General features: G+C 47.5%; 1 protein-coding gene across 1 annotated transcript; it reads left to right on the top strand.

Moving 5' to 3' along the window:
- Positions 1-416: 416 nt before the first annotated feature.
- LOC134394353 (keratin, type II cytoskeletal 4-like) lies at positions 417-16,651 on the top strand. The gene is made up of 9 exons (XM_063119739.1): positions 417-896; positions 1,225-1,439; positions 2,640-2,700; positions 4,401-4,496; positions 6,350-6,514; positions 9,305-9,430; positions 11,682-11,902; positions 14,225-14,259; positions 16,458-16,651. Exons 1-9 carry the CDS (start codon positions 417-419, stop codon positions 16,649-16,651), a joined length of 1,593 nt encoding a protein of 530 aa, XP_062975809.1.
- Positions 16,652-17,089: the final 438 nt, after the last annotated feature.

Here is a 17,089-nt window from a genome sequence, read left to right as displayed (position 1 = left end):
ACATTTATAGCTGACAATTTAATACCAAATGTCAGTCGTGATTGACAAGTATGATGAAATATGAGTGTCAAGAGGCAGATGCTAGTCTGTTAATTATATAGGGGTACATTCTCAGAGGTAAAATGTTTCTGCAGGTATGAGCGTTGGTTAATCCCAATGAAAGTCTTTGTGTTCGTTTGTTTTTTGCATTTCATCCAGACTCCCTAGGTATGAAACCATTATTTGACGGTTCCCAATAAAGGGTGGGCTGGAGCCAGACTAACCAAGCCTAAGAATAGTTTGCATGTCTTTCATTTCACTGGTCCAACCAAGCCTAGGACCTGAAACTCATATAAAGGAGGACCTCTCAGAGAGGATGTTGGACTGCTGTTCATCTCTCTCTCTCTCTCTCTCCAAGCTCCCGTCCTAACACGAAAATGAGTCGCCAGCTGAATGCAAAAGCGTGGAGTGGAGGGAGGGGGTTTAGTGCTGGCTCTGCCATTGTTTACGGAGGGGCCAGGAGCAATGCGTCTTCTGTAAGCCGAAGGAGTGCGGGAGGGGCAAGTGGAAGCTGTGGCTTTTACAGCAGAAGCCTCTACAATCTCGGGGGGACTAAAAGTATCTCCCAGAGCGTGGTTCCAGGAGGTGCCCGGCGTGGAGGTGGATTTGGTGGCAGTGCTGGGCTTTGTTTTGGTGGATTTGCTGGGGCCGGCTGGAGCAATGGCAACTTTGTCAATGGAAGAAATGGCCCAGGCTTTCCTTCCTGTCTGCCGGGCAGCATCCAGGAAGTGATTGTTAACCAGACCCTCCTGGCACCCCTTAACCTGGAAATTGATCCTGAGATCCAGAAAGTGCGCAGAGAAGAAAGGGAGCAGATCAAGAACCTGAATGACAAATTTGCTTCCTTCATTGACAAGGTGGGATTTCAAACTACTAGTACTATATCTGCTTTTTTCCCCTCGAAAGCAAACTTGAAACATGAACTTTGAGAATTTTGGAATGCAGTTCAAGATTTTAATGACTCAGACTTTTTTTTAAAACTCATGTGGAATTTTATTTCATTTGCTCTCTATGCTACCTCTGGAATGGCCTTGAGATGGAATGTGGCTACCCTTGACAGATACTGAGCTATTGATGTTGTACAGCACCCTTGTACTGATATTGAGTTGTTGGCATTGCTTCCCAGTGCTCTGGTGGATGCTTGTAAAGAAACTCACCCATCCTTTTAATCTTTTGCCTTCTCAGGTTCGATTCCTGGAGCAGCAGAATAAAGTCTTGGAGACCAAATGGAACCTTTTGCAGCAGCAGCCCATTTCCCACATGAAGAACAATGTCGAACCTCTCTTTGAGGGCTATGTCAACAGTCTGAGGAAGCACTTGGACTCCCTGAAGGGTGAAAGATGGAGGCTGGGCTCAGAACTCAAGAACATGCAGGATCTAGTGGAAGATTTTAAGCACAGGTAATATTAGAAGGGCAATGCTCAGCTTTTCCTAGGGATGCATGAGGATTTCATTGCTGTTCATAAAATAGATGAAAATGCCCCGCTCGCAACCCTGAATGCAATCACATTTTTGAGGAAAGCTCGCACATGGCATCCTTTCGGAACAATGCACACTTTAAATGGGCATTTTTCAAAAAGGATGCTTTAATCAATGGGGGAAGGTGCACATATGGGGAGGTGTCCGGAAAAATGTCTGCTAGAAAAAAGAAGAGAGGCTCATATCTGGGAGTGAGAATGAGGTGGAAAATGGAGAATCTCGACAAGTTCAAACTTCACATGTTTGCTAATTTCTAGTTCTTTCCATCTGGAGTACCATTTCATATTTCGGGGGGGGGGGGGAGGGGATGAGAAGTAGTGTCATCAGGGCAGGACTTAGAAGCAGAAGTGCAGGTCCCCACTCTGTTAGGGTGACTATATGAGAAGGAAGTCAGGGCTCCTGTATCTTTAACAGTTTTATAGAAAAGGGAATTTCACAGGCATCATTTGTATGCATGCAGCACCTGGTGAAATTCCCTCTTCATCTCAACAGTTAAAGCTGCAGGAGCCCTGCCTTTATATCTGGTCACTCCTCCTTTCCATATGGTCGCCCTACCACTCAGCAGAATGAGCAGCCGGCTTACCCACACTTTGAAGTAAGTTCAGTAATGCACAATACCATCTAAAGAGGAGTCCCCAGAAGGCCACTAGGTCCAGGGTCTAACATTACCTAACTGCATCATTGAGAACGAGGCATGAGGCAAGGTTTAGGGCACAATTCTATGCTTGTTTAGACAGGAAAAAAGTTCTACCACTCCCAGCATTCCACAACCAGTATGGCTGTTTGGGGAATGCTGGGAGTTGTAGCATTTGCTTTTTTAAAATGTCTAAGCATGCATAGGATTGTGTCTTTAAAGGCTCACTCTTGGATAACTTCAAGATGAAATTGCACAAAATTAATATACTGGTGCCCACGGTGGATTTCCTCCTAAAGCTGATGCCAATTTCAGAAATTGCACTTTCGTCCGTATTGTGGCAAGAACCAAATTATACATGACATTAAATGCCAAAACGTTACTCCTCAGGAATGCCGGACCCAAGTTGTTTTGGTCATTAAATGGATGGAATATAGTCAGCTCATACATCCAGCATAATCGCTGTCCTTCTTTTTAATCCCCAAAGGTATGAGGAAGAAATCAACAAGCGTGCATCTTCTGAGAATGAATTTGTATTGCTAAAAAAGGCAAGTGTTGAAATATACTCCTGGTAACAAAGATTAAATTGATCTAAGTGAAGGTGTGTGTGTGTGTGTGTAATATGCAAGTATAGAGACAATTCGGTACCTTTCTCCAGGGCCAGCTCCAGGTTTGAGAAGCCTCCTAGCAAAGTGCCTCCTGATGGACTCCTGATGGGCTCCTTCTGGCAATGACACACCCCTTGAGGAATTTGGTTCAATTGATGGTTGTGCTGAGCAGCAGTAAGCAGCACTGGTGGCAGACGCACAGGGATCTGGGGTGGGCAGCTGTGAGCCTCCCGCCATTAAAATTTCCCATAGTTTCCCAGATTGATACTGCAACAAAGACATGGTGAATAGTTAAAATGGTGGGCATGTTGCAGATCCAGCTACCAGAACAATGGGCTCAGAGCCAACGTCTTCAGGGCCCCCTGACACTGTGATGGGGCCCTGGTAGTTGCCAAAGCATGCTTAGTGCTAATGCCAGTTGCCCTCATCACCATGCAATAGGCAGAATTATATGCTCTAGTGAGTGTTTGATTGTCTTCATGACAAATTCTTTGCCAGATACTCTCCAACCATCATCTGGCCTTTGTAACAAGGATGTATGAGAATTTTGTTTCATTTTGGTTTCGATCAGGATTCATCTAGTTTGCAGCTTCCACACTGAATATGGGCTCAGACTAAGGCCGTAGCTAGACCTAAGGTTTATCCCAGGATTGTCCTGGGGTCAAACCTGTTCATCTAAGTTCCACACAGGGCATCCAGAGCTCAGGCAAGGATGAACCCAGGATGATCCTGGGATAAACCTTAGGTTTAGCTACAGCCTAAATCTGCGGTTGAACGGTAACATCCAATGTTAGCCCTACATAGACCCATTGAAATGATCAGGAGTTATGTCCGTCATGCCTCCTGGACCCGGCAAGCCCCTGCCCCCACCAGTCAAGCCGCATGAGCAAGCAGGACCTTCTGGACTCATCTGCTCACTCCTGGCAGCCACCTGTTCCCCCTGGGTGGAAGATGAGGGCTCTGTATTTTCATAGATCTAATTTTGTGCACAGTGGCGGCCGTAAAGGACCATTTCTGGAAATAGTAGCACATACAGCCTTAAAGTGGTTGCCATTTCCAAGGCAGAACAATCTGGAAAAAATGGAAAGTGTATTAAATGGGATCTTGGAGCAATACATGATCTAGATACCACTTGGACCATGCTGGAGGAAGAACTCAGTCACGTATATTTCACCTATAAATCCTGAGTGCAGTGGACTGTTGTTTTTATGTTTTTGATGATTTTAAATTTTTGTATACTTTTTAATGTGAACTGCCCAGAGAGCTTCTGCTATTGGGTGGTATAAAAATGTAATAAATAAATAAAGTAAAATAAATAATGTTCAATGTTCTTAACTGTTGTAAACGGCCCAGAGAGCTTCGGCTGTGGGGCGGTATATAAACGTAATAAATAAATAATTAAATAAGTATACGATGAGTATATTTTTGTTTTTATTTTCTCTTCTCCCCTTTTTAAAAGTATGTCTGTGTGCATGCATACGTAGAAGGGGCAGGCGGGGATATGCATATGGGAGGCATTGGGCGAGGTAATAGGGTTGGTTTGTAATACATGCATAAAATCAACCGTCTTTCAATAAAATACGACTAACCAAAAATAATCTTTGTGAACAGTCTCTGTTGCAATGTTTTGTTTCCTTCAGGATGTAGATGCTGCCTATATGAACAAAGTGGAGCTGGGAGCCAGGGTAGCTTCTCTGACTGAAGAGCTCAGTTTCCTGAAATGCCTGTATGAGGCGGTAAGATTGCTTCCTAATCTCCTAAAAGCCACCTGAAATTCTCTGCTTGCTTCTCAAGAACTGTCTCAATATTTTAAACCAGGAGTGTCCCTTCAGCTGTTGTTCGATGCTAGCTTACATAGGTCTCAACTTCCACAGCCCCTGGTGATTCCTTTTCCACTGTTTGGAGGGTTCCCCCAAACTTACAGAGCAGGGTGTTTTGGGGTGGGCGGGTGGGAGGAGGGATAGGGGACCTCTGGGGTAGATGAGAATCAACGAAGGCCAGATCTACACCAAGCAGGATAGACCACTATGAAAGCAGATTGGAAATGGTATACGAGATGTGCCATGGGCCCCGACCATTGCCAGTGCCCTTCAAACCATTATAAAGCAGTAGTGTAGATCCTCCCAAAGATGGCCTCCTCCAGCGGAAATGCCCCATGGAATGCTGGATCCAAGCCAATATTTTCAAATATTTCACCAAAATTTTCATTTCCACCACTCAGATTTCGAATGCAAACCTCAACAATTATCTATTTCAAAGATAGTTCATGCGCATTGATTTTTAAAATTTATTTTACAAGCAACTGCCAAATCCTTAGGCCATGGCTAGACCTTCCGGGTCTAGTGCGACGGAGGGGGGAGGATCTCGTGTTATGGTTATCGTGAGGTCTCTCGCTCTGCCTACACGTGGCGCGTGACGTCCCAAGAGGAAGAGGACGTCACACCCACCTTTTTTTTAAAAGGAGAAGGAGCACACGAGTGCTCATGCACAAACCATAAGGTTTTGTTTTTTAAAATAATAATAATAATAATAATAATAATAATAATAATAATAATAATTCCCTGGTCCCCCCACCCCACCGCTGATGGGCACAGAGCTGAGGAGCTCTGTGCCCTGTGCCCTGGTCCTGGCTCCTTGTGGTCACTCGCGAGGAGCCGGGATAACCCACGACGCTCGGCCACAACCCACGATGCCCAGTCTGGGGATCATTCTGGGACCATGGAAAAAGCAGGCTAAAAGGGTAGGGCGATATCCCAGGCCAATGGAGGGATCATCCCTCCCTGCTCCCGGGATCCCCTGTTCATCATGCGAATGCACAGGGATGATCCCGGGGTGATCCCCGAGATATCGCCCCGTCTAGCTATGCCCTTGGTGTATATGATCTACAAAATGCTGCCTGATGCTGTAAATACCCATACTTATCAACCAACTATCCAATGCTTTCAGATAATAATTGTCAAATGCTGAAATCAAATATTTGGTGCCGATAATAACCAGAGAATATTGCAATACCAGGAGAATAGAGGACATCAAAATTAGCACAGGAGAATTTGGGAATTGAGGAACTGGATCTTAGTGAATTCCAAGACAAACTGACCTGACCTACCTCTCCTGGACTAATGTTCAGATAAGAACTTATTTATCTGCTGTCTTTTGCACTTTCTGAAGGTTATGGCGCGATTTTCAGATCAAACAATAAATATTGAAATAAGTTTAGTAATGCTTCCATTGTTGGGAAAAAATGTTAGAAATGTGTATATTTGACTGAAAATATGTTTAGAAACTCATACTTTGAAAGAAAATGTGTTCTAAAAGATGCATATTTTTGTGTGGATTTAAAAAATAAAAATAATAACAATGGATTGATGCAGGAATGGGATGGAACACACTGAGAAGAGAACTCATGCAAAAGTGATGGGACTGGAAATAAATTGATTCACACATCCCTACCCTTACTTCATAGCTGGTTGGGGGATTATGGGACCTGTAATCCAACTCATCTGAAAGGGCCCTGGGCTGGGGAAGACTGCCTTAGTTAGATTCCATGAAACAAAAGACATTAATTGATTAAGCTTTTTGTGATGTACAGGAGTTGGTGCAGATATATGGTCGGATAAATGACACCAGCATCATACTCTCAATGGACAACAATCGGGACCTGGACTTGGACGTTATCATTGCTGAGGTCAAAGCACAGTATGAAGATATTGCAAGAAGGAGCCGAGCTGAAGTTGATGCCATGTACCAAAGCAAGGTGTGTGTTGCTCGTTTGGTGCCCCAAAACAAAATATCACCTGAATTGCTTTGGAATTTGGCAAATTCAGAACATGGCCATGATGAAGAACTTTCCTCCTCCTCCTCCTCCTCCTCCTCCTCCTCCTCCTCCTCCTCCTCCTCCTCCAAAAAAATCACCCCAGTAATTAAAACAGTGCTGTATTGTCAAACTACATACCTTCTCATCAAGACTTTATAGAAGTTTGACTCATGGGGACATTTGGTGGGCTTGAGTGTACAAATAACCAGAATTTAAAATGGAAATAGTTTGAAACTGGGGTCTTTGGATTTTCTGATATCCTAAAGAACATAGGAAGGAGCCATCCACTCTAAAGGAGCTATCCACTGGTGACAGCAGCACTCTGGGGTCTTAGGTGGAAAGAGATCTTTCTGTTCACCTGTTACCTGGTTCTTTTAATTGTAGATGTAAAGTCGTGTTAATAATCCTGTGACTTTCAGTCCAAAATGAAATAATTTTAGGATACACCCACACTATATGAGTTCCAACATCCAAATTTCACTGCCAACAAGGAGGGGTTGTAACCAACCCTTATTAAACATTCCCTGAGGTGTTGGATAAATATGAAACAAGAGTCTCTATTTTATTAGCTTCCTTTTAAGTTCCAAAGAAGCATGTGTCACTGTTTTCCAAACAACCTGCTATTGATTTAAAAGAACAGGATGCTCACACCCAATGTTCCAAAGATCTCAGAATTTTGTCACTGACAGTGCTGAGGACTGGTGAGGTAACCCTATGTTTGCATGCATGTATTTTGTTCCTTGTACTTCCCACATGGCTCTGTGTCACCCATTTCCTTTGGTATTCCTACAGCTACGTACAAACATTCCCAGATTTAACCTGAGTGTGAATGTTGATAGGTGAGATTTATGCTCTTGGTAAGGCTCAAATGTTCAGAATGATGAAGATGAGGACAAGAAGAAATAGGCCGAGGCCTCCACACCTCAAAGTGATTTGTTGGCAGCCCCTGTTAGCTCCCCTCATCCTCCTCATTTACCTCCATTAGCCACTTGTAGGCCAGGTAGCATTCCTCAAGGGACTGGATTTGGGCTCCATGGCTGCCCCTCTTTTGTGTCTAGGCTGGCAGGTGGCAGCTGCTTTTGTGGGCATGTGAATATAGGAAGCAGCTTTAGGGTGGCCACTTACACTGTGCCCCTGCCAAAGAAGAAATGCATCATTAAAAAAGAAGACAGCCAAGGGCTACATATACTAAATTATAGGTATAAGTGCAAAGTCAGAAATAATTATAATGTAATTAGAAAGTAAATATGCTGTACAATAGCCCTGGGAAGGGACTGCAACCAGGTGACCTGTGTGCTTGCTCAGTCTCTTGTCCAAATGTTGTTGGATAACTTGGAGGCCTCTCCCTGCTCTCCCATTTTATAGTTCTTTTCTTTAAACTGGACTTGGACTAGAGAGCCCTTCAAACAGAGAACACCTTCTAGTAGAAGACTGTCTTCTGTAAAATAGGACACATGGCTCATCCAGCCAGACCCTTTGTCTGTATAGCCCAGTATCACCTCCTCCAAGCATCCCCAATGTCTCTGGGTTGGTGGACACATTTAGAATTTTGAAAGAGTGCAGTGGATGCTCTCACAAAATGGCTGCCCCTGACATTGCCAATTCAAAAAATGGCTGCCATGGTGCGTATGGCTAGTTACAAAGCAAAGTGATGACACTAAAAGAAAAATAATTTCCCTGAGTTCTGAAGTACAAGACAGGTGGGACTCTGAGCTAATAAACACGAAACCCTTCTTCTGAGCCCAGATAAAGAAGGAGCTGAAGGACAGCACTTTGCTGTCCAAGATGTCAGCCTCCCACATAAAACGTTTTAAATTATAAAAAAAATATTAGGAAATAAAATGTAAAACATCAGGAGGAACAGAGAACCTGGTGGGCGCTAAGAGAGGTGTTTGGGGGCACATTGGTGATCATGGGCACCACGTCGGAGACCCCAGATCAACTCCATCTTTTAGCAGTCCTCCAATAGCTCAGGCAGAGACCCTTCCCAGTGTTACTTCCTGAGTGCGCATCTATCTATCTATCTATCTATCTATCTATCTATCTATCTAGGAATGGACTTTCTACATGAAAAGCATGTACTCTGCTGCTAAGCTATGGACCAACATATTTTCTCCACACTAGCTGTACCCAGCGTAACATACACCGTTGTAGCATATCTTAAAGTTTATTAATTAAATATCATCGCAGGGCTGCGGGCTGCTTGGATGCCACCAATACAGCACTGTCTGGCAGACCTGGGAGGCAGGGAGGTCAGGGGGTGGGGGAGCAGGTGTCCCCCTCTCCCCAGGGTTCCTGTCAGCCTTGGGCCGCCCACCCAGCTCAAATGAGATTAGGTCAGGGCCTCGGCTTGCAGCAGGCGAGTGGCCTCCCACCCGGCCACCAAGGGCCCCGGCTGTGCCTTGCTCATGCTCCAGACCGTGGCACTGCCTCCTTCGTGGGGGGGAGCGAAGAGGCAGAAAGGGGGGTAGGATTACCTTGGAAAGCCCGGAGGAGTTGGGTGAGAGGCTTAGAAACCTGTATCAGCTGACGTTACATATTGTTACTGTTGCTTAGAAACCTGTATCAGCAGAAGCCTTTACAGAAACATACCTAAGCATTTTCTATATATAGATGCCTCTTTCACTTTTAGCTGCTGGGCAGCCAGATGGCTCCCTTCAGGTAGCTGGATTTGGCCTGAGGACTAGCCATTGCTGATCCCTCTTTTAATGTGTTAGCGCATAAAATCAGTTTCAGGAACTTCAGATCACAGCTGGGAAGCATGATGATGCCCTGAAATGCTCCAAGGTAGAGATTTCTGAACTGAATCGACTGATCCACAGACTGAGGGCCGAAACAGAGAATGTGAAGAAGCAGGTAAGATGTACTCTGCTTTAGTGGAGATACCCAGCAAGACTTCTTTGAGGCATCACACTGCTGCTTTGTTAGTATGGGGAGTGAACCTAATTTGGAAACTGTATTTTAACTCAGCAATTGTGAGGTTAACTAGTTAAAGAAAGAGGATACTGTGTCTTACTGCTAGGGATGTGCACGGACCCCCCAATCCGCTTTGTGGCCCAATCGGGAAAATCTGGATCGAGCCCGATCCTCTTCGCACCATGCAGAGTACATGGATGACGGCGGCGGCGGTGCAAGATAAGCCGCTCCCCGCCCCCTTACCTGCATCCATCACAGGCTTCAATTGAGGCCCTGGTTGAAGCCAGAAGAGGCCTCGGCCTTCACTTCCGCCTTCAACCAGGGCCTCAATTGAAGCCCGTGACGGATGCAGGTAAGCGTCCCTCCAACTTGCTCCCTTACCTGGCACCGCCGCTGCATGGATGGCGGCGACAACAGCGCCAGATGAGTCCCCCCCACTTACCTGCAGGTGAAGCTCCGGATTGAGGCGATCCTCTTCGCCTCGATCCACAGCCCCTCTGACTCTCTTCGCCTCCGCCTTTTCCGGAGGCGAATTAGGCCACCTCGCTCCTGCTTCTCTGAACCGAAGAGAAGCGGAGCACATCCCTACTTACTTCCCTTTTCGGCAGTAAGTGATGCTTTATGGGAAATTACCTCAATCCAGTACTGCTTAGTTTGAGCAGTTTTGAAATTCTTGGGCAGGATCTACACTGCTGCTTCATAACGGATTTGAAGTACACTGACAACTGTTGGGGACCATGACAAATTCCCCCTACCGTTTTCAAACTGCTGTCACGGTGTTATATCCTGGTTTTGTATATCTGGCCTTGGATTCAGTTGGTTGGATCCAGACTTAAATTCCTTTGATTTCAATATATGACTAAGGGCATGTCTACACCATTCTTTTAACCTGGGGTCATCCCTAGATTGTCCCTGTGCACCCAAATGATGCACAGGGGACTTTGGGAGCAAGCAGGGACAACCCCTTCATTTTCCCGGGATAACCGAGATGTCGGTTATCCCAATTTTGCCCACAGTCCTGGGACCATACTGAGGACCATGGGTGATGTCGTGCCTGCTCCCGGCTTCTCCCTTCCTCCCTGAAAGTAGTAGAGTTCTTAAAATGGGTGTGGAGCTGCATGGGGGTAGTCTGCGCCTGTTGGGTGGGTGGGTGGAACAGTTCAAAGGGTGTTTTTTTAAAAACAACAACAACCCATGTACATGCGCCGGAGCGCAATTGCACTCCATCTCCGTTCCAAGAAAAGAAATGGCGGCCGCGACGTCCCTCTTTCCTTCCAGGACATCACGTGGCCATCAAGATGCTGGGGGAGAATCGTGGAAGCAGGTAAGTCTGTGATCCTCCCCCCTCCCTCCCTCCCTCCCTCTACACCCTTAGGTGTAGATATGCCTTGTGTATGATTAAATCTGGTTCCATCCAATCCAGTATATGACACTGCTTTCAAGCAAAGTCTTGACTGGTCCTATCCATATTTACTCATACATTTCCAGAGATTTCTATTGGACACTTCCTAGCCCAGAAAGAGCTTTTCTACCTGACATTGTTAATCTGCTCTATTTCGTTGCAGAAATCTGAGCACTACACAAAGAGATTTTCCTTTCCAGGTTTTCTGCTATGTAACCTCTAGGTGGCACTGTGATACAGTGGAATAGCAAAAGTGGAAACAGCACTTTCTTTTGTTTTCACAATTAAATGCGGCTTTTTCCTTGCTCGGAAAAACTCGCCAAAAATGCTGTTTAAAAACAGAAGTGAAACTGGAGGGTCACAACTTGTCTAAAGAACCTGTAAACAACCATAGATAGGGAATAACAGGGCACAATAAATGCCTCCTGCAGAAAAGCTCTAAATGTGCATACGGTTGCAGGCAGCCTTTATCAATAAATGCTTCATTCCTATAAATCACACACTTTCCTATGCTGCCCCTGATTTTGACTTCTTCCTTTCTTGCACCTAGAATCATAGAACCATAGAATAGTAGAGTTGGAAGGGGCCTATAAGGCCATCAAATCCAACCCGATAGTTAAATGCATAAACATGGACTCTGGTTATCCAGATGAATAATACATTTTGCAAAATTAAGCACTGAGGATCCATGTGGCACTTTCACCAGTAGTGTCTATCCTTTGTCACAAACTCCTGGCCATATAAAATATAATCTGAGTTGATTGGCTCTTCTTTGTATTTTCACTGCAGTGTTCCCATTTTCAGTCATCCATTGCTGAGGCTGAAGAACGTGGAGAGATCGCCCTCAAGGATGCAAGGGAGAAGCTGATGGACCTGGAGAACGCCATGCAGAAAGCTAAGGAGGAGCTGGCCCGTCTTTTGCGTGATTACCAGGAGCTTTTGAATATTAAGCTAGCACTGGATATTGAGATCGCCACCTATAGGACACTGCTGGAAGGAGAGGAATGCAGGTGGGTATCTTAGAAACAGTGGTGATTGATTTGGGGCTTCAATATTCACTATTTTCTCCAGTTATTGGCACCATTCACAATGTCATTTTACCCTGAGAATCCACCTGTTAAACTGTTCCATCCCCACGTTTCCCTGTTCTCCTGCCTTCTTCATTTTTTTCAATAAATAAATAAATAAATAAATTCTGCCATAATTCTAGCAGAATCCTTTCAGATGTGAACTGACTTCAGCCTCTTGTCTCATGTGAGGCTGGAGAGTGGTCTGATGCTGTAAAACTGTGTGTACAGCAAGGCCTAATCTACACCAAACAGGATATAGCAGTGTGAAAGTGGCATGAAAGCAGTATATGGTCTGTGTCAATGGGCCCCAACAGTTGTCAGTGCACTTCAATACTGCTATAAAACAGTAGTGCAGCTCCTGCCTTTTATATCCCCCCTTCAGAACACTTCCATAGTGGAATATCCTGCCTGGTGTAGATTAGGTCCAAGCCTGCCTTTTGTCTTTCTCTAGCTCCCAATGCCTCTTCCCGTCTGCACTGTTCAATCTCCTGCCATATTGCAAGCTGCTTTATATACTGACGGCCTTGCTAGACCATGCTGGATAAGCTGGCACGGAGGCAGGGCGACGGCGCGCTAACTTTAGCGCGCGCTGCCCCGCCTCCTACACGCACGACGCGCAGGGACTCCGGAAGCCCGGCAGCGTCGGCCATTTTTTGTTGTTGTTAAAGGGGCCACGTGCGCCCCGAAGACTCCGGACAAGGTAAGTGGTTTTTTTTAAAAAAAAATCCTTCCCTCGCCCCCATCCCGTCCCCGGCTGTCCTTCCCTCGCCTCCATCCCGTCCCCACTGTCCTTCTCTCGCCCCCATCCCGTGCCATCCCCGGCTCTCCGGCTTTCCTCCCACCCTGTGCCATCCCCGATGTCCAGCTTTCCCCCCTCTCTCCTGGTGGGTCCGGCCTTCCCCCTGCCCCTCTTCCCCCCCCCCCGGATCCCCCCTGGGCCGATGGGCACAGCGCTCATTTGAGCACTGTGCCCAGTCCGTGGCTTTTCCCAGCTACTCGCGAGTAAGCAAGTAGCCGCAAAAAGCCACGGACACTGCTAGACGTTCCGCAGCCCCGGCCTCAGGCCGGGGCTGCGGAAAAGGCACCGCCATAAGCGAATTCGCTTATGGCGCGTTAAGGGAGGTCTCAGCGCAGCCTGACCCCAGATTCCCCTGTGCGTCATCTGGACGCACAGCAGGGAAACCGGGCCTCACAGCGCGCTAAGACCTCATCTAGCAAGGCCCTGAGTCAGAGTGTTGCTCCATCAAGGGCAGTATTGTCAACATTGACCTCTACGCTGGTATTGCCAACACTGATACTGAGGCCATAGCTAGACGGGGCTTTATCCTGGGGCGAACCCTGGGATCGTCCCTGTGCATCCACACGACACACAGGGGATCCCGGGATCAGGGAGGGATAATCCCTCCCTTGCCCTGGGATATAGCCCTCAGTTCTGCAGCTGAGCCCGAGACCGCAGAACGTGTGGCCAGGTGCTATGGGTTGACTCGGCTCCACGCAATTCCTCGCGAGGAGCTGGGAGCTGCACCCATCAGGGGTAGGGTGGGGGGAGCAGGGAAAGTAATTCAAATTTAAAAACCACTTACCTTATGAGCATGAGCGTTCGTGCGCTGCTGGCCCTTTAATAAAAAAAACAGCGGGTGTGATGCCTCTCCTTCTGAGGTCGTCGTGCGTCACGTGTAAACAGAGGAGGGATCTTGCATTAAACATAATGCGAGATCTTCCCTCCTCCGTCGCGAGCTAACAGGTAGGTCACAGTTTCCTCAAGGCTGAGGAAATTGCTCATTTTCTCCCTTCAATGGAGGAAGAAAATACACAGTTTCCCCAGCCTTCAGGAAATCTGCAGTTCGGATTCATAGAAATCCAAACTCATTTGAATTCCTTTCAGATTTTCCCAACACCCCTCCCAATAATAAAGAATATGTCTCAATATTTTTGTTGAAAGCGCTCAGGGGCCATACTGAGCAATCATGTACAAATGAAATCCCATCTAGCAATCCCCATATTCAAGATGGTATTACCTGGGAAGGTGTTTGCCACATTTCTGAGCCTTAGGCTATATTGGATGACGCTTTCAGGCTGCAGTCCTGTAGCCAGTTACTTGTAAGTAAGGCCTCAGTGGGACTTCTTCTTGAGTAGAGAAACATGGGATTGTACTGTAAGTATGCATCATGCAACAATATAGGACAGCCTTCTTCGAAAAAGAGGAGGACGAGGAGAAGTCTCCAACTGCTCACTGGTTTTCTATTTTATTTTACCCAACAGGATGTCTGGAGAATGTGGCAGTGCTGTGAACATATGTAAGTAACTGAAGGTTTTGTGCTGTATTCTGGGTTTGTAACAAGAGCATGTTTTTGAAGTATCGATGTTGAAAAGCCACCCCACCCCTCAAAAAAGTGCTGCTTCCCCAAGGGAATTGGGCAAACGCTACCAAACAGAGGCCTCCCCCCGCCCACCCCCAAGCCTGGTTGCAGCACAGAGGCTGCTTTCTGAACATGGCTCTGTTGCACTGTGGGAGTGTGGCCCCTGACATATTTGCCTGGAACCAATTCAGGTCTCGGGCCAAAAAATGTCTCCCACCCCACTATATATACCAATCCTGAACTTTAGAACATGAGAAGGAACAGATGAAGGGCATGTCTAGACTAGGGGTGTGCATGGACCCCCCGCTCCGCCCCGCGGGCCGATCCAAAAATTTTGGATCGGCCCGCTCCGCGCCGCTCTGCCCATACTCCGCTCCTCTTCGCCGCGGAGCTCCGGCTCCGAATCGGAGCTCCGCAGTGGAGGGGAGTGGCGCCAGGTAAGGCCGGGAGAGGAGGGCGGGGGGGTTACCGGGCCCTGCCGCCGTCGCCGCCCGTGCGGCGACGGCAGCAGAGCCCGGTAAGGGACCAAGGGGGAGGGGGGCCTTACCTGCCTCCGTCCGCGGTCTGTCAGCTTCTTCAATTGAGCCCGTGGTTCAACCAGGAAGTCTGGGCCGTGCGGCCTAGACTTCCTGGTTGAACCGCGGGCTCAATTGAAGAAGCCAACGGACTGTGGACGGAGGCAGGTAAGGCCCCCCTCCCCCTTGGTCCCTTACCGGGCTCTGCCGCCATCGCCGCACGGGCGGCGATGGCGGCAGGGCCCGGTAACCCTCCCCGCCCTCCTCTCCCGGCCTTACCTGGCGCCACTCCCCTCCACTGCGGAGCTTCGATTCGGAGCCGGAGCTCCGCGGCGAAGAGGAGCGGAGTATGGGCAGAGCGGCGCGGAGCGGGCCGATCCGAAATTTTTGGATCGGCCCGCGGGGCGGAGCGGGAGGTCCATGCACACCCCTAGTGACAGTGACAGCGACAGTGGCAGGGCCCGGTAAACACCACTTACCTTTCCGCCTTCACCTCGATCCTCTTCGCCACGCTCCGCCGGCCCCCCAATCCTCTTCGCCTCTGCCTTAAGGGCAGGCGAAGCCCCCCGCTCCGCTTCTAATTCGCCGGTCCGATTAGAAGCGGAGCACATCCCTAGTCTAGACCTAGGGAGGGGAGGGAGAGGATCTCACGGTATGGTGATCACAAGACCCTCCCCCTCAGTCCACATGCGGCACGCAATGTCCTGGGAGGAAGGAAGACATTGTGCCTGCCATTCTGGATTTTTTTTTTTCAATTGAAGATGGGCGCACAAGCACTTCATCGAAAAAATAAGGTTTTTTTTAAAAAAAGATCCCGCTCCCCCCTCCCACCCCTGATGGGTACAGAGCTCCTGAAGAGCTCCATGCCCCATGCCCAGTTCCTGGCTCCTCGCGTTTACTCACAAAGAGCTGGGACAAAACTGGGACAGCTGCCCACACGTTCCACTGTCTTGGGACAATCTCAAGACCGTGGGAAAAGTCGGGATTGAAGTTGTCCCAGTTATCCTGGGGAAAGGAAGGATCATTCCTCCCTGCCCCCGGGATCCCTTGTGCACTATGTGGATGCACAGGGATGATCCCGGGGCGATCCCCAGGATAAGCCCTCATGTAGACATGCCCCAAGGGTCCCTCTAGTCCAGCATTCTGTTCACACAGTGGCCAACCAGATGTCAAACCCACAAGCAGGACGTGAGTGCAACAGCACCCTCCCACCCGTGTTCCCCAGCAACTAGTGAACATAGGCAAACTGCCTCTGATATTATTTGCAAAGGGTGGATCTTTATTTTACCAAAATACCACCATCCACACACAACACGAGGATGGTAAGAGCATGCTTGAGAGAACTGCCAGGCTAAGGGGAGACCCATGCCAATCCAGCTCAGAGCACATATTCAGTGTGCATGGAATGCATTGGGGGGGGGGCGGGTGAGGTGGGAGGTGTAAAACTGTGGGGTGGGGAGGGGGAATGAAATGAAATATCTTGGAAAGGGGCACGTCTGCCTGGAATCCTGGACAGGAGGGTATCATACGTCCATTCTTGGGATTTTCTCTGCAGTTGATGCATCCCAATTAAAATATTTTTACTGGTCTGTTTGTGTGCGTGTGTGTTTTCTTTTGTAGCTGTAGTCAGCAACAGCAGCATGGTCGGAGGAAATGGACTGAGTCGTGGAGGAGGGCTCAGTGTTGGAGGAGGAAGTTCAACTTCTGGGAGCAGCAGAGGCATTGTGGGATATGGCTCTGGAGCAGGAGGAAGCTCTCCTGGACTGAAGATTATATCGACCACTTCTACAAGCAAAAGGACAACCATAAGATGAGCCATAAGCATAACTTTCTGAAGGTTCAAAGTGGCCGGTTACACGTCCTTGAGGCTTGTCGATAACACTAAACGTCTGCTGTCGAAAAACCTGTGTTTTGTGTGCAACAACTCTGTTTTTAATGGCTTTAGAGATACCCCTGTTCTTTAATGAGCAAATTGGATTAAGTGGAGTGCATCTCCATGGACAAAACAAAACAAAACACCTACTACTGAGAAGGAATTATCAGACTCAGGACATATCTCTCTACTATAAACATGCATGCCACTTTAATGGTATAGTTTATTATTTATTTATTTATTTATTTATTGCATTTTTATACCGCCCAATAGCCGAAGCTCTCTGGGCAGTTCACAAAAATTAAAAACATTCAAAGTATGAAACGAACAGTATAAAGGCATGATATAAAATACAATAGAAAAAGCACAACCAGGATAA

This window comes from Elgaria multicarinata, chromosome 3 (genome assembly GCF_023053635.1).
Source record: "Elgaria multicarinata webbii isolate HBS135686 ecotype San Diego chromosome 3, rElgMul1.1.pri, whole genome shotgun sequence".
Lineage (NCBI taxonomy): Eukaryota > Metazoa > Chordata > Lepidosauria > Squamata > Anguidae > Elgaria > Elgaria multicarinata.
The sequence above is the reverse complement of the archived record's forward strand: the minus strand, read 5'-3'. Positions and strand labels throughout refer to the sequence as shown.

Coding starts and splice junctions, on each gene's coding strand:
- LOC134394353 (XM_063119739.1), top strand. CDS start 417: ATGAGTCGCCAGCTGAATGCAAAAGCGTGGAGTGGAGGGAGGGGGTTT. Junction 897..1,224: donor TTGCTTCCTTCATTGACAAG/GTGGGATTTCAA, acceptor TTGCCTTCTCAG/GTTCGATTCCTGGAGCAGCA. Junction 14,260..16,457: donor TGGCAGTGCTGTGAACATAT/GTAAGTAACTGA, acceptor TTTCTTTTGTAG/CTGTAGTCAGCAACAGCAGC.